At 39.2% G+C, this 26,371-nt stretch overlaps 1 protein-coding gene across 7 annotated transcripts in view; it reads left to right on the top strand.

The window, feature by feature from the left end:
• Positions 1-26,371, top strand: part of PLCE1 (phospholipase C epsilon 1) — a 303,155-nt gene that overhangs the window by 18,369 nt on the left and 258,415 nt on the right. For all 7 annotated transcript variants that reach the window (XM_087862892.1, XM_087862890.1, XM_045810048.2 and 4 more), the window contains exon 2: positions 18,547-20,099. In XM_087862892.1, the coding sequence (XP_087719018.1) occupies positions 18,897-20,099 (1,203 nt within the window). In that variant the 5' untranslated portion in view covers positions 18,547-18,896. The remainder of the gene's footprint in view (positions 1-18,546; positions 20,100-26,371) is intronic.

Raw genomic sequence — 26,371 nt, 5'->3', positions numbered from 1 at the left:
GCTCACTCTTCCCCATCCGTCTTTCCTGTATACTTTAAATTCAGTTTAGGTGTCAGTTATTCTAGAAAGCCTACCCCAACACACACACACACACACACACACACACACACACACACACACAAACACACACCTCCAATGCCATATTCACCTCACTGACGTTGAGTTTTTCATTTAGTATTTGTGTCTCCCACTCCAGTATGACAGTCTGAGTCACCTCTGCCCCCAGGGCTGAGCCCAGGACCTGGAATATACTGGGCACTCAGTTTATGCTTGTTGAACTCAAATAACCTGGGGCAGGGACTATCTTTATGGTTCTTCTAGGTTTGCCCACCTGACAGATCCCTGACTTCCTAAGTCACATCTTGTTATTTGAGCAGTAATGCCTCATTAGTGAGAAAACTCACTGAGAGGCCTTGACTTATAATAAAGTTGTGTTGCGTTCTATTTGGACGGTTTGCAGGGTGGAGCATCATTGTTTTTAGATTCCAGACGAGTTTCTGCCTAGGAAGAGTGCGGGAGTAAGGAGAAGCCACATCACTGAGTCAAGGTCACAGAGGAGACTCCTTGAGGTGCTCAGGGCATCATGAACTGCCCTTCCCCACCCTCACCCCCCCACAATAATCCCACCTAGCATGTGGAGTCTTTCCTTTTATAAAGCACCCTGGCCATAGCTGATTTCCTGTAAATCATCTCGGGAGGTAGAAGGAACCGATTTATACATAATTTAACAAATGAGGCTGATTCATTTATTTATTCTACAAATATTTATTGAGTTCCTATTATGTCTCTGCTTTGGGAACATGGCAGTAGACAGAACTACTTTTGCAGCTCTCAGGAAGCTCTGGTCCTAGTCGCAGAGGACCAATAAATAACTAGAATAAAAATAAGTAATACATATAATTTCCAGTGGTGGTAAGTACTCAGAAGACAATCAGGCAGTGTAATATGACAGAAAGCAGTGGTGGGAGGGGAGAAGGGCTGCTTTAGGGCTTGCAAAGCCTTTGTGAGGTGATGACATTTGAGCTGAAATCTGAAAGGTGAGAAGAAACTGGCTAGGTGATGCCTGAGGGAAGTGGGGTGACTTGCTGAAAGTCCCAGGCTGGAGCTGGTCCGACTCAAGCCATGAAGCAAGCTCATTCCCTGATGTCCCTGGAGCACCGCTTTCCCCTCTCTACCAGGTCCGTGGACACCCGTGAGTATGTCGGGGACAAGCTGTGGGCAGCAAGGGGGTGAGGCATGCTAATATGTGCCTGAAACTCTCACCAAGCGTGGGCCCTGTCCGTTCGCCTTGGAGTGTGCACAGCCAGTCCAGAGCTGATGAGGGGTCAGTGGGGGCCAAATTTCTTCACCATTTGTCTCCCTTAAGAGTAAACCTCACCTCTTTCCAGACCAGCAGGAAAAGGGTATCATAAACTCCTCTACGAGGCAGCTAAGAGGTTAGCATCCTGCCCTGTTTGTTTTTTTTTATTGTGATGAAGTACACATAACATAAATTTGGCCATTTTAACCATTTTTAAGTGTACAGTTCAGTGGCATTCAGTAGAGTCACATACTTGTGCAGCCATCAGTTCCATCCAACACCAGAACCAGTTCATCGTCCCAAACTGACACTCTGTACCGGTTCAGCACTAACTTCCTGCCACCTTTTTTTAGGCCCTGGTGGATGACAGGTAATGAAATGAATGCCATTTTACAAAAGCCTCTCCCCCGGTGAGTTGAGCCTCCCCATGCTTAATGCTGTATCATCAATGTAGTCTGAAAACAGCTGGCCCCAGCACACTCGGTTGGTGGGGAGAAGAAGGGGAAGTGCCTGTTGAAATTTAGATCTCCCCTTTCCTTCCTGAATCAGAATCTCTCACCCAAGCCTGTGTATTTGTACCAAGTCCCCCACATGATTATGAAGCTGATGTAAATGTGAGAATCACTGGTTTCAGCCTCATGGGAAGAACACGTGAGGACGAATATTAGCGAGGGCATAGAAGGCTTGCTATGGGGAAGTAGCCACCTGCATTTGAATATCTGCTTCCCCAGTGGCTAGCTGAATAATCCTGGGCAAGTTGCTTAATGTCTAAACCTGTTTTCTTCTCTCTAAATTGGAAATTGTGGTCTTAGTACGTACCTCACCAGAGTTGCTGTGATGATTGAATAAGACAGGAGATGCTCAGATGGGTGCCTCGCGTGGACGTTCTCAGGTCTTGATGTGGCCAAGAGGTGATGAGCTGACCCAGAAGACTGCTTTACACAGGGCAGTTCTATATTCTTGAGGAGTTATGGGTAGAGTGGATCAAAATTTGCTATTCCAAAAGTGTTTTGTCTTTCGCTGTCATCCCACTGTAGGAAAGCAACCAACGTTATTAGTCAGGATAGGAAATATATAGATATGCCTGCAGCAATATCGGGTAAAATGTTTTTCTTGAAAAATCTTTTCAGAGATGGATTCATGTGAAGAAATTCCTGATTAATAGTAATGCATGTAGTGCTTAGCTGTGGGAAATAATTAAGAAAATGAGGCTCTGGCACCTGTCCCAGATACTTACCACCACCCATCCCAGATACTTACCACCACCCCACTTTGGAACAAGGGCAACTAAGGTTGTGTAAAGAATGTTCTGGATGGCTGGTGAAATAGTAGTTTGAGAGTGAGTCTCATAGTCACTGGTCAAAAAGGCTTCCTAAATAGAATGTGGCTCTGGTAGAGGGGTCTCAGGAGTGATGAACAGGACACAAAAGTGGGGGTGAATAGGCAGGTTCAGGGAGCAGCAGACCAGACCACGCTGGCTGAGGTGAGTGTCAAATTGGTGGGTTGAAGAGTCTGGTTTTGATTAGATCACCTTCAAACATGGCTCCATTTGGCCTAGTTTAATATTATAAAATATCACCTGAACCTAGCCTATATCTCTTTGATAAATTTCAATTAGAATCAGTAGTTTTATGGACCATTTGTACTTAGTGCTTAGCATAGGATTTGGCACAGAGTTAGGTGTTCAAAAATTTTTTGTTGTATAAGTGAATGAATGAATTGTACCCTTTGGTTGACCAGCCCTTGCAAGAAAGATTGAGTAATCTGGAAGTTACTGTACTCCAAGGATAGGACAGTATTACAAATATATTGAACAGGTGAGTTTAGGCATGATTTCAGGGGGGGCATTTTCCACGATCTCCTCCTTTTTAAAATAATGTTCAGAACATTGGGAAAGGGAGTGTTGATGTTTATATAGATTTCATTATGTCCAAACTTATCCTTTGGACAATATAATATTAAAAGAAGCAGGATAAAAATGGAGAATACAGTATAGTTTCGGTTCTGTAAAAGATGTATGTTCATGGGGGAAAACCTGGAAGGAAGTTATAAGAAAATTAGGACTTGCCTAATGATCTTACCTCATGTTTTCTACTTTATGCTTATCAGATTTTTTCAGATTTTCTACAGTAAAGCTGTTACTTTTATAATCAGAAAAATATAACATGTGTTATTTGTTAAACAGTATAGAATGTGGTACAACACTCTTGCCAAAACTTGCTTTGTTTTTTTAGCCCTGGAATTCATAAAAATCATAGCTGATACTTGGAATAGTGGTAACAAAATATGATATAGTCGTAACAGAAATGAAGTCTACCTTTCCAAGTGTCATATGACATCATCGATTTACTGAGGAGCCCACACCTCCAGGTGTTGAGATTGGCCCTCTCATGGCTCCTTGCTTCTCCCTGGATATCCTCACCCTCCCTGGGTACCCCCTGCCCTCCATCACCTGTTAGAGGCTCATGAATGTCCTGAAAGCTGGTAATGCAGGTCAGAGCAACCTTGCTTGCTTCAGATTGTGGACTCTGCAAACAGCTCTGTACTTTGGGTTACACTGCTCTGAAAAATAGCATAAGTGCCAAGGTATTGGCCTTAGAGACGAAAAAAAATTAAACAGCAACAACAGCAAAACCCAAAAACTTACTTGCTTCGTTTTCTTTTCGATTAGGTAAAAAGTATGAATAATATTTCTTCTCCCTTTTGGGTGATGACTTCTTAGTGATAAATCAGAGGCACAGCTAAAATGAACTTTGAGTGTTAATGAGGTACTCTATTTGCATTTTGAACCTACTGAAAACAAGCCATTAGAATAATATTAGCTGTTTGTCAGCTGTTGGCTTGGGCTTTCACCCAGAATTTGATGTCATTGGTAGGCATCCATAAGGAACAGGAATTATTTTTAAGCTTGTTGACCAGAGCACCTCTGAAGACCTTCATTGGTATGGTGTTAAATATAATGCAAATATTTTTTAAAAATCACTAGAAATGGTTATCTTATGCATTAAGTATGTGGATTTAAAATGCTTTCCATCTGTTAGGGCTTTATGGGAGAGCCTCTATGAAACTGGAGAGTTATTTAGTCTGGAAAATGTTTTACTCGTGAGATGATGAAATGTAGGTTAGGTATCAGATGTGGGGGAACCAGGTAGGAGGGAGATCAAGAAGCATAGCCATGAAGAAAAGAGTTTGCAGGAGCTGAATCATATCCTATTTTGATTAAATCAGGATCATTTTACTGAGAGACTGTAATGTGAGAATGTGTTAGGGTAGTAGAGCAGTTCTATTATGTTTATCTCATCCAGAGTGAGTTCGTTTTCATCACATGTATTTTTAATTCTTTGGAAAGACAATTACATTAATTGAGGAATGATTTATAGAATACCAGTTTGAAAAAAAGAACATTTAGTCGAATGGGTGTGTTGATATTGCAAACTATCAACTAATTAAAAATTGCCTATAATATGAGCTATAGGTACCCTAGCTAAATGGTGGCAGTTGGCTGTTTGGGGAAGCCTGTTATATTTTTAACGCATAGAATGGGTAATACAAGGGCTTCAAAGAAGTAGCTCTGGGTTCTTCCCAGTTTTCTCTTCCCCTTCATTGCAAGGCTTCCAAAATGTCTGCCTTGACCTGATACAAGAACTTTCCAGCACCTATCCAGGATGATTCTACTGCCTCTGCTGCCATTGTGCTTAGCGAGGACAGGGTAACCTCCACATGCCAGTCAACCCACAATCCTCCATCCCATCTCCAAGACATGGCCAGAACTCCTTCTCTCCTCCATTTTCTCCCTGGCCTCACTTCCCAGGCCAGAGTCCTCTTCAAAGACTATGACATTCTCCAGGAAGTCTTCACTGTAAAGACTTAAGTGCGTGCTGATTTCTGCCATTTCTTATCTGCACTTTCTATCAGTTGCACAATTAGTACACACACTATTAAACGATTCTCTCACTTGTTAGCTGCCTGCCTATTATTCAGTATTTTATGATACTAGCTCATATCCTAAGTTTTTTCTTTATGGCTCTGTAATAGCAAATGATTTTCCTGTGGGCAAGGATTATACCTTTCTCTTCTTGTGAAGTCATGTAGTCCCCTGCACATACGTGCTAACACCCAGTAAACTTTTAGAGCTCAATTTAACAAATAATTCAGCTTCTTGCACTGGATGAGATAAAAAAAATCACCACCTACTAACACACAAATAATATTCTACACAAAACAATACATGAGCAAATATTTATTGTGCCTTTATTATTATAGTCCTGGGAGGTGATTTAAAAGAAATAAGCATGATTCTACATCAGGAAGGAGTATGTGATGACTCTGGATATAATGATAAGAATAAAATGTACTATTTTTTGAGGGATTACCACTTTATATGATTATTGTGAAGGTTCTATGAGAAACTGTTATTTCCCCCTCATGTTCCAGATATAAAAACTAAGCCTTAGCAAAGTTAAATGGAGATGGGATCCAAACTCAGAATGAATGATTCCACTGCCCTGGTGCTATGTCAGCACCATACTCTACAGTTAAGCAGGTCATTCAGTGCTTGGAGGTGCCTGGCCAAGAGCACAAGTGGGATCGAAATGCAGCTTGTTGTCCACTTGAGAAGCTGATGAAGGGGAGTAAAGTATACAGTTAGAAGAGTGTATATGCTGCAGCCACTACCTCTTTGTGCCATTTTATACTCTTATCTGTGCTGTTTTATACCGTTGCCACGAGCCACATACGGCTATTGTGCACTTGAAATGTGGCTAGTGCAGCTTGGGAGCTAAATATTTAATTCTACTTAATTTGAATTAATTTTTTACTTAAATGGCCACATATGGCTAGAAACTACTACATTAGCACAGGTCTAAAACTTCAAATAAATCGAATCATTGAGTGCTTGGTTTCTTTTACACAACCCAGTGTTTTTTTTTTTTTTTTTTAAGATTTTATTTATTTATTTGACAGAGATAGAGACAGGCATCGAGAGAGGGAACACAAGCAGGGGGAGTGGGAGAGGAAGAAGCAGGCTCATAGCAGAAGAGCCTGATGTGGGGCTCGATCCCAGATCGCCGGGATCACGCCCTGAGCCGAAGGCAGACGCTTAACCGCTGTGCCACCCAGGCGCCCCACACAACCCAGTGTTTTTAAGCTTCATCCACATATGTTACATAATCAGGAGATCATTCCTTTTATTGCTGAGTGTCTTCGATTGTATGAATATACCACAGGTGGTTTATTTATCTGTTGATAGACTTTTGGGTCGTTTCCCAACATTTTGGGCTGTTATGAATAACGCTGCTAAAGACATTTGCATACAAATCTATTTGTGGATGTATGCTTTTGTTTTTCTTCTACCAGTGGAATTTTTGGGTCATCTGGTAAATGTATATTTAACTTTATAAGAAGCTGCCAAACTGTTTTCGAAAGCGGCTGTACGAATTTATATTCCCACCACAATATTCCAGTTTCTCCAAGTTTGCACCAACTTTGGTATGGCCAGTCATTTTGATGTTAGCTTTTCTAGTGGGTATGAAGTTCTATATCATTGTGATTTTAATTGGTATTTCCCTGAGGACTAATTACATTGAACATCTTTTCATGTGCTTGTAAGTCATTTGTATTCTTTTGTAAAGTGCTTATTCAAACCTTTGCCCATTTTTAAAAGTAGTGTTGTCTACTTATTATTGAGTTGTAGGAGTTTTTTATGTATTCTGGATGCAGACCCTTTATTAGATATTTATCTTACACATATTTTCTATCATACAATAATGGCTTGTCTTTGGAAGAGCAGATGTTTTTAATTGTGTTGCAGCCTATCAATTGTTTTTCTTTTGTGGTTTGTGCTTTTGTGTTCAGTCTAAGAAATTTTTGCTTGCTCCAGTGGTTGTAAAAATTTTCTCCTATGTTTCCTATTAGAAGTTTTATAATTTTAGCTTTTACACTTAGGATCCCTTTTGTGATCCATTTTGAGTTAACTTTTCTGTGTGGTGTGAGGAAGGGATTGAACTTCATATTTATTTCATACAGAAATTTTGTTGATCTGTCACAATTTGCTTATAGGCTATTCATATATGTTATTTTATGAAGTATCTATTCAAGTTTCTTGCCTATTTAAAAAAACTTGTGTTGTTAAATGCTTATTACTGAGTTATAAAAGTTTTATGTATATTCTAGATACAGAAGTTTTTCACATGTATGTTTTGTGAATATTTTCTCCCAATCTATGGCTTGTCTTTTTGTCTTTCTTTCTTTCTTTTTTTGAAGAGCAAAAGATTTAATTTTTTAAAAAATTTTGATTAAGTCCATTTTACAATTTTCCCCTGGTGTGGTTAGTGCTTTTTGTGTCCCAACAAATTTTTCTGTATCCCAAAGTCACAAAGATTTTTCCTGTTTTCTTCTATATGTTTTACAGTTTTAGGTTTTAGTTTTAGCTTTATAATCCATATTGAATTAATTACTGTGTATGGTGTGATATAGTGGTTATGTTCATTATTTTTCTATTTGGATCAGGTATCATTTATTGACTATCCTTTTCCCACTGAGTTACTTCTACGTTTTTGTTTAAAAGCCAATTGACTGTATATGTATAGTTGTATTTCTGGATATTCTATTCCATTGATCTAAATTTCTGTCCTTAACGCCAGTTACACACCATTCAGATTACTGTGGCTTTGTAGTAGTGTTGAAATTAGATTGTGTAAGTCTTCCAACTTGTTCTCCCTTTAACTATTTTGCTACTCTAGGTCCTCTCCATCTTCCATGAATCTGCGAGATTGTTTTCAATACTTGAAAATCAATCAGTATAATTTACCAAGGAGAAAAATCATACAGCCATATTAATAAATGGAGAAAACCTTTGGGCAAAACTCTTTTGTGATAAAAATTTCCAGCAAACAAGGGATGCAAGGGAACATCCTCAGTTTAATAAAGGGCATTTATAAGACACAGCTAACATCATATTAAATAGTGGTGTATTGAATCCTCTCCCTCAAAGACTGAGAACAAGGCAAGGATATATAGTCTTCATACTTAATTTGGTTATCATAATTGGAGATCCTTGCCAGTGCAATAAGGCAAGAATAAAAGGTATGCATTTTGGAAAGATATAAGTAAAACTTTCTCTATATGAAAATCACATGGATATCTGTGTAGAAAATTCTAAGTCATCTACAAAGTATCTATGGAAGTAATAATTGAATTTAGCAAGGGTATAAATTATATTGTCTAGACACAATATTTAATTGTATTTCTGCATACTAGCAGCAAAGACCTGGAAACTGAAACATAAAATAATTCCATTTATAATAGCAACACTAACATAGGGACAGATTTAACAAAACATGTGCAAGACCTCTGTATAGATAAATACAAAATAAAATGGAGATAAATTAAAGAAAATATATGTGGAGCTCCCAGGTTGGTGAACACGTGGAGATTTGGGGAGGGTGGTGTTCTTGGAGAGGGCATGGATGCTACTTGCTATTTTCCCATATCTTGCCCTACGCATCTCTTCCATCTGGCTGTTCTGAGTTATATGTTTATAATAAACCAGTAATCTGTGTCTCAGCTTCTCAACAATCACTTTCAAAGCAGCAAATTCACTGTGGAACAAAGTGGCAGCAAATGTCAGATTCTCTTCTCTGGGCTTCTCTGGTCTGACTTCCTTGGTAGCTCTTCAGCACCTTTATGAAAGGTTCCAGATGAACCAAAAATTGTTGAGGAATCATGAGATAATCCTTTATTTTAATAATTTATTGAAAGTTCATATTCAGCAATACCATGCATGACTTGATTTTCCTGTGTAGGCTCCACAGAGCTGTGTGGTTGACTCTGCCACCACCTCTACACAGCCTAGCCAGTTTACTCACCCCCTGCCCTCTGCCTCCTGTGGGCAAATGCAGTTCAGCTGTGTGGCATTCCGTAAGCAGCACACACACACTGTAAAAACTGTCTGGCCATGCAGCAGCTCTTTCATCCATGACATGCAGAAAATAGTCAAGAAGGGCTCCCCATCCCCCCAGGATCTACAGAGTTTTCTTTTTTTAAATTTGCTCTGACATAAATATCACTCATAACTGAGACAGCTGCTAGGCCCAGCTATCACACAATATGTCATATTAATAAGAACAAGAAACATGCAGGAGTTAATTTACCTAAACACAGTTTAAAGCCATTTTAATTCTGGGACACATTTTTGTTCCCAGTATTTTGTTTTTAAAATACTATTAGATGTCCATGGAAGTTTTAATATAAAGGTATTTCAACTTAAATATTAGCTCTGAGGATATCAGATATTGTTTTATACAAAGCTTTTAAATCGCAATTAAATAGTAAATGGCAAGAAGATATATGTATATATACATAGGTGTGTGTATGCATGTCCAGACATATATTCTTCATACATATGTGGAGAGAAAGAGAAAAAGCTCAAGTGTTAGCTAGCTATATCATGTTTACGGATTAGAAACCTCAATATTGTTAAAATATCATTTCTCTCCAAATTGACTTATTAGTTTACATTACTAATCCCAAGCAGAGTCCCTGCAGGAATTTTTTCTTTTTTTTTTTTTAGTTTATTAATATGATAATTTACTTGATTTTTTAATGTTAAACCAAACTTTCATTCCAGGGATTAAACCTCACTTGGTACTGATGTATTAACCTTTTTATATATTGGTACGTTTAATTTATAAATATTTCTTTAAAATTATTACGTCTATGCTCATGAGGGACGTTGGTCTATATTTTTTTGTGTGTAATGTCTTTGTTTACTTTTGATCTCAGGGCAGAGATTTGCCCTCACAGAATGAGTTGGAAAGTATTCCCTCCTTCAATTTTCTGGACGAGTTTGGGTAGAATTGGTATTATATTTTCTTTAAATGTTTGGTAAAATTCACAGTGAAACCATCTTGGCCTGGAATTTTGTTGCTTGGGGGGTTTTTTTAGGGAAGATTTTAACTGCAAATTCAATTTCTTCAATAAATTAAAGGCTCTTCAGTTTGTTTCTTCTTGAATAAATTTTGGTAGTTTGTGACTTTCAAGGAATTTTTCTATTTCATCTGAGTGGTAAAATTTATGGGTATAATGTTCATAACTTTCCTTTATTATCCTTTTATTATCTATAAAATCTGTAGTGATATCACTTTTCTCATTCCTGAATATTGATCCTCTTTGACTTCTTTCTTCCTGTTCTATCAGAAGTTCTATCAAGTTTATTGATTTTGTCAAAGAACCAGCTTTTTATTTTATTATCTTCTTTATTGTTTTCATTTCAATCTCTCTATATCATTTATTTCCTTTCTTCTCTTACTTCAGACTTCATTTGTTCTTCTTTCTCTAGTTTCTTAAGAGGGAAGAAGAGGTCATTGGTTTGTATGTATGTATATACTGCTATAGCAAATTCTGATATTAACAACTTCATTCAGTTCAAATACTTTCCATTTTTTCTTGATTTTTATTTTTTTTTAATTTTTTATTTAAATTCAATTTAGTCAACATACAGTATATTATTAGTTTCAGGGGTAGAATTTAGTGATTCATCAATTGCATAGAACACCCAGTGCTCATTACATCAAGTGCCCTCCTTAATGCTCATCACCCAGTTACCCCATCCCCTGCCCACCTCCCCTCCAGCAACCCTCAGTTTGTTTCCTATGGTTAAGAGTGCCTTCGGGCGTCTGGGTGGCTCAGTCGTTAAGCATCTGCTTTGAGCTCAGGGCGTGATCCCAGCGTTCTGGGATAGAGCCCCGCATCGGGCTCCTCCACTGGGAGCCTGCTTCTTCCTCTCCCTCTGCCCCTGCTCGTGTTCCCTCTCTAGCTGGCTGTCTCTGTCAAATAAATAAAACCTTAAAAAAAAAAAAGTGTCGTATGGTTTGCCTCCCTCTCTGTTTTTATAATATTTTAGTTTTCCTTCCCTTCCACTATGTTCATCTGTTTTGTTTCTTAAATTCCACATATGAGTGAAATCGTATGGTATTTGTCTTTCTCTGACTGCCTTATTTCACTTTGCATAATGCAATCTAGTAACATCTACATCATTGCAAATGGCAAGATTTCATTCTTTTTGATGGCTGAGTGATATTCCATTATATAATGTATATATTATATATTTTTTGTATATATATGTGTATATATATCACATATATATGTATACATACCATATCTTCTTTATCCATTCATCTGTTGATGGACATCTAGGCTCTTTCCATATTTTGGCTATTGTGGACATTGCTGCTATAGGAATTTTTTTTTAATTGATGATATTCTTAAGGATTAGGGTAAGGTGTGTTGGGGTGCCTGGGTGGCTCAGTCAGTTAAGCATCTGCCTTAGGCTCAGGTCATGATCCCGGGGTCCTGGGATCAAGTCCTGCATCGGGCTCCCTGCTCAGTGGGGAGTCTACTTCTCCCTCTACCCTTCCCCCCTGCTTGTGATCCCCCCCTCTATAAATAAATAAGATCTTAAAAAAAAGATAAATAAAATAAATAAAATCTTTTAAAAATGGGATTAGGGTAAGGTGTGGATTTACTGTACTAAATAAAATGGCACTCTGTTTTTTCTCAAGTTAAGGAGTAATATGATGAAAAGAATGTTTGGGGAATATTTTTCTGTGCTTGAGCCTAGGCAAAAGTCTGAGAAGTTTTGGGGAATACTTTTCTGAAAATCATATGGGATGGATTGAAACAGGAGGAGGTTAGAATTTAGGAGACTGAAGGCTCTTAAGGAATACAGGTCCTAATGGACAAGGATTGGGCTCAAAGAGCCATGGAGAAGGAGAGAATAAAATGTCTGTTGAGACTACATACCTTGATACTATACCAGGAATGTAGGTGCAGGGTATCTATAAACCTCCTTAAGTTTAAGATGCAAGGTCTCCGTTCTTCACAAGCTTTCAATCTATGCAGGGGTCCTATATAATCAATAACTACAGTATAGTGTTTCATGACATGTTGTACTGGTGAAATGTAGAAAGAACTGTGAGAAACAGATGAGAGCAATTAATGCCTTCAAGTGGGTATCAGGGAGGGCTATGGAGGGGAGACGCCATTTAATCTGGGTGAAGGAGTCTTACCAGAGTTAGAAAACAGTGGGAAGGGAAATGCCCAGAAGCATTAATGCTAAGCTGCTTCAGTATGTGGCAAAAAGACCAGTATGACAAAATATCTTCTCTTTGGGGGTATTGGTCACTGATGAAGCTGGAAAAAATAGACAGATTAAATCATGGAGGGTCTCTTGCCACCTTCTGCTGCTCACTTTTCTCCCTTCTCATCTCTCTTATCAAAAACATCCATCTTTGTATGCGTTTGCATGTGTATGTGTGCACATACGCCTAACTCCAGAATTTCTTGACATGATTGTAGTACAGCAAAGGAGAGGGAGTTCTGTGAGTGTTACAACGGTACAATCCTATCTGCCTCCACTCTTGAATTAAAGTTCTAATAATGTCTGTGAGTCCACATTTCTGGGAGAGCAGTAGCGTGAGAGGGGTGATTTGCAGGCTAATCGGAGACTATGTTTACAGTGAGGATTTCCTTTCTTTGTGAGTTTTATAATTGAGAATTAACCCGTTATGAGCATACTTTTTTTGTGATCCTCCATTTTACTATATTGGCAACCTTATCAATGTATTAGTTCAAAAATATATGTATAACTTTGGCATCTACCTATCAGCTAACTCCTGTATTTAATATACACAAAGTATAAAGATTAGGGTATCTCTGGGTTGTCTGGGTCACCAGTCTAGTATCCCAGACTTTGAAACTTTTCTGATAAAGAGAGTGGAAGTCACAAAGGGTTAAGTCTATGGGGTCTTGGAAAAGGACCCAGATTAGTACACCAGTGCCTTTGGGGAATGTTTTAAAAGCTTTGTTTCTCTCTAAGTTATGGAGTTTCCATCGTTAATAGTTCAGAGAAAGGAGGTCTGGAGGGAGTGGAGCAGCAGACATTCAGTGGAGAAGAAAGAGTGAAGACTGACTCATCCTGTAGGGTTTGGTTGTGGGTGTGCCTGTAGTAAGGAGAAAGGGAGGAGGGGTTGTGTAGGCAAAATATTTTCTTTAATCTCTTTGCATAGTGGGCTTTGGGGAAGCAAAGCATAAGTAACTGTGCCATGGTTGTTTATCTGTCATATACATGATACTATAAGTGAATCTATAAAATTCTTTAAGTTCAAAGATGAAATAGGACTATTACATCCCATTACCAGCTTTGACAGTTGCCCTAGTATTTCTTTCCATGATGGTGAAATTACTGAGCAACTTTCACATTCTTTGATTGGATTAAATGTTCTCCAAAAAACTTCAGATGAATTCATAGTTATGCGTTATATTTTCCTACTTCTTTATCCATCTTTACACTGTTCCCTTTACCCAAGGTTTCTTTCTTGGTTATGGATACATGTAATTGCTACCTCTCTGTAAGTTCCAGGTTACATCCCCCTTCATCAGAGCTTTATTGATCTTCCGATTCACAACCACCTTGCTTCTGAACTTGGAATGTAACAGGTGCTTAATAAATAATTGATAGTTGTCTGATAGTTTTTGTTGTTGTTGTTAAATCCCACCTCCTTCTGAAATTTACACTCATAAAAAATAATGTGCTTGTATTTAATATTTTTCTCATTTAATTGTTCTTTATGACACAAAAGATTTCATCTAGCCTAGAAACAAAATTGGAGACATACTGCAACTTAGTGAATATAACTTTCCCTCCAATGCAGGAATTCTCTCTACAGCTTCCTTGTTATATTACATCTCTACTTTTAGCTAAGCCATTCAGATACCCTGAGCATCATCCATAAAATGGGGGTGATAATAGTATTTACCTTTACTAGTTAGGAAAAGGTTTGGATGTGAATGACAGAAAACCTAAAATAGTTGTGACTTAAACAACATAAAATTTTCTTTTTCTTTCCCCTAAATCCAGGAAATAAGCACCCAGGCTTCTGTCTTATTTCCTTAGTATGAAAGGTATCCATTCTTGGTTTACCTCATGGTCTAATATGGCTGCTTCAGCTCCAGTCATCATGCCTTCCCTCCAGCCAGCAGAAAAGAGAAAGGGCTAGGAGAAAGGCACGGCTTTTCTGTTCAAAGACACTTCCCAGAAATAGCAAACCACATCTGCTTCTTTCTAATTAGTAATAACTTAGTGACATGACTACATCTAGCTAACAGTGAGGCCGATAGAGGGATGGCTATATGTTTGGCTAAAATTCAGAGGTTCTATTACTGAGAAAAATGAGAACAAATTTTTGGGGACAGTTAGTAGTTTCTGCCACCCTACTGATAATTATTATTATTATATTATATATTATTATTACAAAGATTAAATGAAATATTATGTACACTGTGCTTAGAACCTGCCTGACACATGATACATGCTCAATAAGTATTTATGTGCCATTGTTTTTATAATTAACCATTATAGACAGTATTCACTCACTCCTTGTTCAACACCTATTGAATACCTGCTATAATGAACACTGCGCCTCTCTCCGTTTAAATCCCTGTATCAACAATGAGGAGGAGACTGCCATCCATGATAGCTTCTCTTCTGTTAAACAGATCTAAAAGTTAGGGAATACTTTATCACAGTAAGCCAAAGCATGCCTCCCCAGTAATTCATTTGTTTTGGCGCTGATCCTACCTTTTGAAACAATATGTAACCAGACTATTTCCTCATTTCAGTTCTTCAAATACATGAAGGTGGCTATTAAGCCTTCCACTAAGTTTTCTGGCTCTACCCAGGCATTTTATTAACTCATTTATGTAGCACACAGGTTGGCAAACTTTCTATATGAAGGGCTAGATGGTGAATATTTCTGGCTTTGCAGGCCGCATAGTTTCTGTCACAGTTTCTCAACTCTATCATTGTAATGCAAAAGGAACCATAGACATTACATAAATGAATGGTCCTGGCTGTGTTCCAATAAAATTTTATTTACAAAAACAGGTAGCTGGTCAGATTTGGACCTCTGTCTGTAGTTTGCCAGCCCCTGGTTTAGCTCATGGAAATTTGTCCACAAGGTTACTTATGACTGATATTTCTCTATCCTGAAGCTGAAAACTTACTCTGTGTCACTCCTGGTTCTTCTTAAACCTTTCATTTCTTTTTCTTGTCTTACCACTTTGGCTAGGATTTCCAGCACCCCTGGCATCTCCATAGCCATACTTCATGGCCAATCATTTCCCTAAGCATATTACCCATCCCAATTCATCTCTAGTTTGGAAATGCTGCCTTGAGAAGTTCCCTATTATTCTGCAGTGTTCTTAACCCACCTATCCTTTGATTTCTCCCAGGCTGGTCTTTCCCTAGTGTTCCCTACAAGCCACATTAAGAAAAGAAGAATCTTTTTCTCTGTCTCTTTCTTCTTCAGAACTGTTAGACTGTGATCTTTATTCAGTGCTTCAGGTTTTCTTCAGCCAACTCTCTAATGCTAGCTATAACTTTAATGGGAGGAAGAGCCAGGAGGAAACCCCAATGATTTTATGACCTTTTATGATCTATTCTCAGAAGTCATAAACTGTAACTTTCAACGTAATCTGTATGTTAGAAGGAAGTCAACTGTAACTTCCAAAATATTCTGTATGTTAGAAGGAAGTCACTAAGTACAGCCCACATGCAAGGGGAAGGCAGTTAGACTCCACCTTTTGAAAGGAGGAATATCAAAGAATTTGTGGACATATTTTAAAACCATCACACTATCTTGTAGGTTGAGTGAGAATTACATGAAATAATAATTTCAAAGTGCTTAGAACAGGAGTTAAGCAGCACTTGCCTTGAATTACCTTCCCCCCATAGGTGAGAAAGGACAGATTAACAGTCAGTCTGAAGGCTTTGGCTTTAAAAGCTACTCTAAAAAAAAAGAGCAAAGATATTGAAACCAAGTTAGTGCCATAAGCCATTAAAATTCATGAATAGCTTTTCATGTCAAGAATTATATAGATAAAATTATCTAGATAAAATTATCTGTATAATTCTTGACATGAAAAGCTATTCATGGATTGAATTTGTAAAAAAAAAAAGCGAGGGTTAACAGAATTTACAGCATAATCAGGTGCTTGTGTAATTATATACATATATCTTTGTGTATTGGTGCATAGGGAACCTTCTGGAAGGAGTTTCCTCAAAGTATTAATAGTGGTTATCTCTGGATAGTGGGGTTTATGTTATGTTGAAAATTTTTTTCTTTGTGTTTTTCTGCATTGTTTGAATTGTTTTACACTGAGCATATATATCCAAAAATAATAGAGGCATTTTTCCAAAGAAAATAAAATAAACCAAGTTGGAAGGAGGATGTGAAACGTGGAGGGGTTATGTTGAACCAGGACATTGCTGCTCTTTGTGGGCTGATTGACTCCCTGTGAAGTATCTGATTGATAGGGTGTCTTCTGACTTTTCAAGGTAGTTGTGAAAACTGCATGTGCTGGGAGCAGGTGAGAGTTTGTGATTGTGCTTGAGGGGCATATATGTAAGGGAAGAGGAGTTGCTACTTCTTTGGGACACGAGGAAAAGGGAGAAGCAAGGGGAAGAGGGACACCTGTGTGTCAAAGGGCAAAGATAGGTCAAATCTGCTGCTGACAGCAGAGCATCAATGCTCATCAGTCGTCTTGGAAAGGACAGCTTTACCTATAAAGAAATGGTATACTTGTGATGGGCACCCATGGTCTCATAGTGTCCTGTATATCCTTGATAATTACACTTGCCACACTGGATTGAAATTTGTTCAATTCTCCCTCTCTCAATAGACTTGCAAACAGGTCCTGGATATGTAGCCCATTACGTGGTTCCCAACATAGAAGAGAATTCAATAATTTGGAGAATAAAGATTAGCTGAATAATTTTTTAAATATGCTTTTAATAAATTGAAAATTTTTATATCCACTGACATTCACCTGAATAATTTCTTATTCAAATAAAACGGAGGGAGTACACACACAGTCACATTTGCCACATCTGTTCTTAGTTCATCTTTTCCCTTTTTTGTCTTTTGATTATTTGAAATTTTTTATGATTTTAATATCTTGACTTATTACCTATATCTTTTCTTAAAGTGGTTGCATAGGGGCTTATAGTATACATCTTTAACTTATAACAACCTGCCTTTAATTAATATTACACCAATTCATGTATAATCTTATAACAATATACTTCCATTTCTCTTCACTTGACCTTGTGTTATTATTGTCGTATATTTTTCTTCTGCATTTGTTGGAAACCCCACAATACATAGCTATTATTTTTTCTTCAAAAGATCAACTATCTTAAGTGATTTACAATAAGAAAATTTGTATTTACCCATACATTTAACATTTTCCATACTCTTCTTTTGCATGGATCCAGATTTCTATCTGGTATCATTTTCCTTCTGCCTAAGGACTTCCTTTACCATTTCTTATATGCAGGTTTGCTGGTGATGAATTCCTTCAGCTTTTGTATGTCTAGAAATTTTTTTAAATTTTTGTTTTCAAAAGATATTTTTGCTGGGTATAGAATTCTAAGTTGGCAGTATTCTTTCTTTTAAAGTACTAAAAGAACTTTTAAAGTAGTAAAAGAACTAAAGTACTTTAGTACTTTAAAGATTTACTCCACTCTCATCTGTCTTGTATTGTTTCTTATTTTACTTCATTTTAATTTTTCATCATGATAGGTGTACTCTTTAATACCCATCTCCAATTTCACCAATCCCCCACCCACCTGCCTGTGGCTTGCATTGTGCCTCATAAGAAGCCTGATACCATTCTTATCTTTGCTCCTCTCCACTTAATTTGTCTTCTTTCTCCAATTTTTGTGGCTCTACTGAACTCTCAACTTTTCTTTCTTTAAATCAGCACTCTTTTGTACTCGACCTGAGTTCCTCTTTCCTCCCCTGTAGCCTAGAAACTCTCAAGGGGTAAGCTAGGGCATTTATAAGGCTCACCTCATTTGTTTGTTTTTTCTTATTTTAGGAATCACTATTCTGTGTTACTTGTTCGATATCTAAAAAACCATTATTTCATAATTTTTTTCTGATTTTTTTCAGTTGTTTTAAGTGGGGGGATAATTCTGGTTTCTGTTATTACTTCAGCTGGAAACAGAACTTCTGAAATAGTAAATCAGAAAAATAAATACCTAACACATTGAAAGTAGCTGTTGATTGCAAAACTCCTTCCTCAATATTGGTTCATATTTTGTATTAGCTTTGAATTATTATGAAGTTCATTTTAAAAAATTTATTTAGTGCCACAGTGTTTGACATCATGTCTTTTTCTTACAGGAGATATTCAAACTGGATTTTTAAATCATTAGTAAGTCAGTGATGGCTCAGAATTTGCAGAATGCAATCCCAAGTAAAAATCTCCAAAAGAATTACTTCAAATAATAGAGGAAAGAAGGTTGAACTACCACCTTAAAACCCTGGTCTAGAAAAACATATTGCAGACGACAAGAAGTGATAACTTGGGAAATTTATTTGGCTCTTAATGCACTTGAATCAAATAAATTGTCACACTGTTTCTGAGAGGACTTGTATATCTGAGATTCTTTTAATAAGTTGTTTTATAAAAATCTCGACATGATCACCAGAGAGGAAAAACAGCAATAGCTAAAACCTGTGTGTGCGTCAAGATGACGTCTGAAGAAATGGCAGCTTCTGTTCTCACACCTGTGACTCAGAGAAGAGTGACGTCCACTCCATCAGCTGTAGATGAAAGTAGTGAAAAGGTGTTGGACGTCATTGTTCCTAAAGCACATAGTGTCAGGCAGAGCGGGCAGACTTCTACCATCCCACAGATGAACAAGCTTAAAGAAGAACCTTCTGGAAGCAACTTGCCCAAGATTCTCTCCATAGCAAGGGAGAAAATAGTGAGCAATGAGAACAGCAATGAAAAGTGCTGGGCAGAAAGTACACCAGTTTCTGTGAAAAACCTTAACATTAGCCACAACAACATACTGACAAACCACCAGTGTGTCCTTCCTCAGAGCCAGTGTTATGACACGTGTGATTCTGTCATGGAGGAAGACCCATGTTTGGAAACTGGAATCCCGTCCTCACTGGAAAGAAAGGCATTCCCTGGAATTCAACTGGAAATCGACGGACCTCCCATGGACATTAGTCCCTTAGGAAGTCAGTTGGCCATTGTAGAGACTGGCTCGGCACACCCTGATGGCAACACAGCAGCATTTTGCTTTCATTATGGAGCTGACAGAACAGTGTCAGATGCTTTCTGTACCCTGTCAGGCAACTTGATTTTGGATGATTGTGGAAACTGTGTACCACTACCTGGTGTTGGTGGGGAACAAAAGAAAAATTATGTGGCGTATACTTGTAAACTCATGGAATTGGCCGAAAACTGTGATAATAAGAATGGGCAGCTGCAGTGTGATCATTGTGACACCTTGGATGACAAATACTTGTGCTTGGAAGGTTCTTGCCAAAGGGCCAGTGTGGTATGTTCAAGTGACAGCTTTTGCAGGGAGGACTTGACTAACAGTCCACCTGCCAAGACCTTTCTGAGCCATTTTGAGGACTTCCCTGACAATTGTGAAGATGCAGAGGAAGATTTTTTTAAAAGCAAAAAGGAGAGGTCCACTTTGTTAGTGAGGAGATTTTGCAAAAATGACAGGGAAGTAAAGAAATCTGTGTATACTGGGACAAGGGCAATCGTGAGGACTCTGCCTTCTGGTCACATTGGGCTGGGAGCTTACAGTTACGTCGATCAGAAGAGAAGTGGTCCCTTGTTGCCCTGTGGGAGAGTTCTGGAACGGCTGTCAGTGGTGGCGATTAGGCAGGATGGGAGCCAGTGCCTATCAGAAGCCCAGTGGTATCAGGTAAGAGTTAAAGTTTCTTTTGACCACTTTTTAAAACTTGGTCTTTGAAAATCCAATTTTCCATTGTTTTAATTCATGGAAAGTTTTAAGTTCTGTCAAATTGTGATTCTTAGGGGAAGCATTTTGTGGTTATGGGAAACTAGTAGACCTAACAGATACTCTAATCGGTAGCTGTCAAGATTGAGTTAACTTTGCAATGATGTAAGTCTATATGTAAAATTCACACATATATATGTCATCAGGAGTGCAGAAATTAGGGAGACTCCCTGGTTACTGTATGGAGGATTACAAGACAGAATCCTGATAGTGGGAAAGCAGCTCCACTGACTGATGATCTAGTCATATCCTTTGGAGGTACATGCCTATGTCCTCCTTTTGCCATGTTTTTAGGTTGCAGGGCCTAAAAGAACTTAAAATCTGGTTTCCTCCATTTTCCAACCAACGTTCCCAGTTTCTTGACCCTTTTCACCTTTTTTGTGCCATGAACCCCTTTGGCAATTTGGTGAAGCCTATGGACTCAGAACAATGCTTTTAAATGCATCAGATGAAATGCAAAGTGTTATAAAGGACACAGATTATGTGGCCATGTGTACACTTATCAAGATATTGTTTGGAATTGTGATGTATAGCAGGGCAGGGGCTTCTTTATCAACACTTTAAACGGGCATTCAGTGAGGCGATAACTACTATAGTTTCAAAGTAGTGAGGAATGTCAGTAGGGAGTGGTTTTCCTGGGACTTTCCCAGTTTAGCCCTGCAAATCCTGCATCCAGGGAAACCCCGCAATTCTGGGCAGACCAGAGGCGTTGGTCACCCTAAATATAAGTACTCTTTTAGGGTTTTGACCACAACTGTGATGTATGGAAATACCTGTGATTTCTATTGGTGACAAGATCACAGGTGCTGCTCCGACTGCTGAGGCTTGTTGCCTATATTCATAACTGAAGGACATGTCAAATGTATAACTCTCACGTTCCAGTGTTTCACAATGTCTTAAAACTTGGCCTTGTGAATAAATACCCAGTCTAGAAAAACATTCCTTTTGTTGAAACATAACTGGTATATTTTTACTGTCATCCTCATCAGTCACGGGAGCTAATACTTTCTGTGCATTTTACACATGCCAGACGTTGGGTCACATAATTTACATACTTGATTTCATGCAATCCTCTCAACTACCCTCTGATACTGGTATGATTATTAACCCCGTCGTATTGCTAAGAAAACGGAGTCTCAGGGAAGTCATGTCCCTTGTCCAAGGTCACTTAACTGCAAAGTGGTATCGCTAGGATTGAACAGAAGAATTCTGTTCATTTCAGTGTCTGTTGATGGAGTAGCCACAATCACTGATGCTTCTCGAATTGGCTGTGTTCAGTGCGGCAGTTCTAACCCTGGTTCTGTGTTAGAACCACAGTGTCCAGGCCCCACTCCAGACCCTCTGTCAGAATCGCTAGGGTAGGGCTCAGCATGAATGTTTTTTCAGAGTTCCCTGGTGATTCTATAATTCTGTGGAGTTGAGAACCACTGTCCAGGAGCTTTAACTGAGCTCTTTGCTCTTTGGTCGGGATGTTTAGGGAATATTTGCTACGTCCTAAAGACCCTGACCCTGCTTGGGCTCTTGGAGTGGCAGGGCTGAGTTAAATGCCTGCCTGAAAGGGATGACCCACAGGTCCTTCTTTCTGTACTTTCAACTTACCATTCACCCAGCAAGTGTCCGCAGATGTGTTTTTGCCACCTCACCTGATTCCTCATAAAACCTGAGTTACAAGCCAGGTGATGTCAGAGACACACAGGCTACCCAGCTCTTCTGACTGAATTTTGTCCATGCAGGGAGGAAGGAGCTCATCACAGTAATGTGTCTTCCCAATTTAAAATGCAGGGATTAAAAAATTCATGCACACCTGACGTCGAATGCAACAGAAATTGAAATGCAGCAAAGGAAATGGAAGCCAACTGGTTGAGAACCGTTATCATAGGCCACCACCCCCCCCCATTTACACGGGCATGAGGGTCATGCATCTACTGTAAATAATTGCAGAATAATTTCTGGCATGACCATACTCACTCCTCCAGTTTCTGGAGCACTGCCACATCTTCTCCTGAGAATGTTCACGGGTCCCGGGTCCTAGCTCCAGTCTGCCTCTTTCTGTCAGTCAGAGGCCCTGGGATGGGTAATTTCCAGTGAAAAGAACCAAAGAAATGATGCAAATCATCTCCTCCCTTTTTGGTCTCTGGAGGCTGGGAGAGGTTGCCACACCTCGGTCAGAGTGAACTCCAAGAAGTCCTCTCTCCTCTCTGACTGGGTTTCCAGGAGGCTGTGGGCATATTTATGAACCCTTAAGATGAAGCTGGGGAAAGGGCTGACTGTACTGTCCTTTCTGAAGGGAGAGTTCTGAAAGGGAGAGACCTTTTTGAATATTCAAGCCATACCGCGGCAGGAATGAATCCGTATTTTCTAAAGTATAGTATTCTTTCAGTATCTCAGTGTTTAGTTTAGAGTCTGATAGAAATCCTTCTCAAAGTTGCACAGATGAATTATAGCCACTCCCCCCAACTCCTCTGCGTGGCTTCCTTCACCTGAACGATGCTGACCCTGATGCAATGCTCCCTTCCTTGACCATTTCACACGTACCCACCCTGGTTCCCCCGTCAGATTATAAGCTGATTAAAGGTAAGAAGTGTCCCTGCCTTTTTTCTACTCTCCATGATGCAAGCCTAATGCCAAGTATACAGAACACAGGACGATGTCATCTTAGGAACACGGTCTCTGGAGTCAGTCGGCCTGAATTGAAAGTCGATCACTATGAGTCCACCATTTACTGCTGGTGTGAACTCGGCAAGTTCGTTGACCTCTTTGTTTCTAATTACCTTATATGTAAACTGGAGGTAATCATATTATTAAGGGGTTAAATGAAATGGCCTTGTGAAGTCGACAGCACAGTATCTGGCAAGGAGTGGGAGCCACTGTTCTCACTCTGGCAATATATTATATGCTTTGTCATGAACATGTCCCCACCTCCTCTGCTCTTTGAAGCTTCTCCCATAGGGGGAGTTTATGGTGCTGTGAATTCAAATGTATGTCTCTTAATCTATGATGTGGTAGCTTGTACAGTCCTTCCTGCACATTTGAAGAATGTGTTATGTGTCCAATTAGTTCCTCTGCCTCCCATTGAAATTTTTTTCTTGTATGCCTTCGTCAAAATGACCCAATTAATTTATGTTTGCACAGCTGTGCAGAGAAGAATGGGAGACATTAATGAGGATTAATGCTGCTGACTGACTAACCATATTGGTATCCTCCTCCCCTGCTTGTGAGAAATGAAAACCCTACCCCTTATCCAGTTTCAGCCATGCTCTTCCTGCTCTCCATTTATTGGCTTCACAGGATGGCATATTTTGGCAAGTGGCTGAAGTCTCCAGGTTGAAAGTTGGTTAAGGGTGTTTTTCCTTTTACAAAATTCTCTCCCTGCCTGAATTTTGGGGGAGTTTAGGGTACTTAGAGTTATTCTGAATCTGAAGGACAAGAAGTTTCTGCCTGTGCTGGAATCAGTCATGTAACCTGAGTTCTGTGTGCCTTGCCTTGAAGGATAGAGTGTGGAGGAGGGGAGGGTGGCCAGGCCACCAGCTCCCATATCATCCCTTCATTTATCTCCCTGTCATGGTCTGCAAGGGGATTTACTGTACAAGAATATGTACGGTAAAATAGAAAATAATGAAGTTTTATTTTTAAAATAATCAGACTAGAAAAACTGTAAATTAAGAAGGAAAATCAAACCAGCTTCTGGGTTGCTAGTTCTTACTCCTCTTTCTTCCTTCTAAAATGTATCTTTCTTCTTCACATTTTATTCTACTCTTTAGCAGAGAAAATTAAACTGAGGAGGCAAGGAAAAATTTTTGAGTGTTTAACATAAATACTTTGTCAGTATCTATGTCTTTGAGTCCATATTTTCTCTGCTATGTGTCCAGGCAACAACCAGTAATAAATTCGTCTTCCAAGTTGTAACTTTTAAGGATGATCAGATACCCATTGAGCCCTGCTGTCCAGTGTTGTAACAGATGGCTGCTGAAATAGCAACATGTTTTATTTTCTCCTCCACAAATTTGGTCTCCCTACAGGTTGGGTATAGTGTGGACCTTGAAATAATTAAAATTTCACAGGGTGTACAGGCTAAGCTAAGAGCCTGGGCTTGGTGGCATGCCAGGCCTCCTCTTCCATTACTAAGGGTTATGTCAAGTTTATGACATGGGTATAGGCCGATGCTGGCCCCTTCCTGCTGAGCACAGTGAAAGGGAATCCAGATCCCGGACGAACAGCCCCTGCACTGTTTAGTCACGTCTGGTGCATCAGTGGAAAATGTGACAGGCTGTCAGAGGCCGACTCTGTGATGATTGGACAACTTTCCCTTAGCTGCATCAGGGCAGTTTAGGATAAATTTACTTCCACATCTCTGTAGTTACACCAACTCTTTGGCTAGGATTTGGCAAAAAATGGAATGAAAAGCAAAAATGCTAACCCTGGACAGTAATTTAAGGTGAATATATTCATAGCCACTGTTATTCACACGGTAGCCTTGGGACAGTATCAGCACTAGGATTTTTTTTCCTTTGCCCCAGATGTCCTGTATAATGGGAATTAGCAGCTGGAAAGGCCTCATCCCTTGAAATGGGCCATGGTTAAAATATGGCCTGAAAAGAATCAGAACCCATAGGCAAAGATAAGGCCATCAGATGGAGTCCTGATCTAACGCACACCTGCATTTTTACACAGGACGGATTCAGGCTGTCCGTAGAATGACCTCCTGTAGTCATGAGTGATAATAGTGTCCTTTTCCCCTTGGTCCCCTCCCTTGATTCAAGTATCCAGTCCCCTCAGGGCTTATAGGCCTCCTGGAGTAGTGTGGAGGTTTCTTCCCCCGTGGCCGCAGGATTCAGCATCAAGGACTTGAAGCATCATTGGGAGTGAGGGGTGACCATCCCCTGACCCTTCCGTGACTAGACTGACTCATGGCTCAGGCAGGGCCCTCCCTGAAAAGCTGTTCTTAGACACTGCTGCTGGGTCATTTTCTGGTCTTGAAGAGCCTTATGACACCAATATGGTGTTCTTTCTATTGATTCTTTTTTCTAGCAGCTGGCCTGGATGCATTCAGAGCCTCAGATTAAATATGGGTCCTGCAGAGCTCAGGCATCCAAATCCCTAACCCTAACCAACGTTCAGCCCTCGAGCCCCTGCCCCGTCCCTGTCATTTAGGCCATCACCCCTCAAATGCTTAGTCTTTAGCAACACAGAGACACCATCATCTTTCAAGGGTAAGGAGAACCCATACTTTGAATTCCAATAGCAGAGCTCTTTGGGGGCAAGGAGAAGTGTTTTGATTTCTTTTGTTTTTAATAGATTTATTGAGATATAATTTATATACCATATAGTTCACCTATGTAAAGTGTAAAATTCAGTGGTTTTTTAAAAAATATATTCACAGATATGTGCAGCCATCACCACAATTTTAGAACATTTTCATCACCTCAGAAGGAAACCCCATACCCTCTAGCTATCACCCTCCATTCTCCTCATCCTGTCTCCCCTCCCCCACCCAGAAGCATCCACTAATCCACTTTCTGTATCTATAAATTTCCCTATTCTGGACCATCATATGAATGGACTCAGATAGTAGGCACTCTTTTTTGACTGGCTTTTTTCACGTAGCATAATACATTTTTAAATATTAATACCAGTGTAGTTAACATGACATAATATTTTTAAGATTCAAGGTACATCTATACTGTACTATGTACAGGTACTTTGTTTTTTACCTCTGAATAATACTCCATTGTAAGAACATATAACATTTTCTATATCCATTCATCAGTTGTTGGACATCAGGTTCTTCCCACTTTTTGTCTGTTATAAATAATGCTGCTATGAACATCTGTGTGCAAGTGTTTGTGTGGACATATGTCTTCATTTCTCTTGGGTACATATCCAGGAGTGGAATTACTGAGTTATATAACCATGTTTAACCTTTTGAAGAACTGCCAGACTGTTTTCCAAAGCAACTGCCCCTTTTTGCATTCCCACTAGCAGTGTTTGAGGGTTCCAGTGTTTCTATATCCTGACCAGCATTTCTTAGTGTCCACTTTTTTGCTTATAGCCATCCTAGTTGCTATGAGGTGATATCTCATTGTACTTTTGATTTGGCCATTTGAACATCTTTGGAGAAATGCCTATTCAAATCCTTTGCCTATTTTTAAATTTCTTTTATTATTGAGTTATTTACA

Source organism: Ursus americanus, chromosome 6 (assembly GCF_024610735.1).
Source record: "Ursus americanus isolate L20-20 chromosome 6, mUrsAme1.1.p, whole genome shotgun sequence".
In the NCBI taxonomy this organism is placed as follows: Eukaryota; Metazoa; Chordata; class Mammalia; order Carnivora; family Ursidae; genus Ursus; species Ursus americanus.
This window is presented reverse-complemented; position numbering and strand designations above follow the sequence as displayed.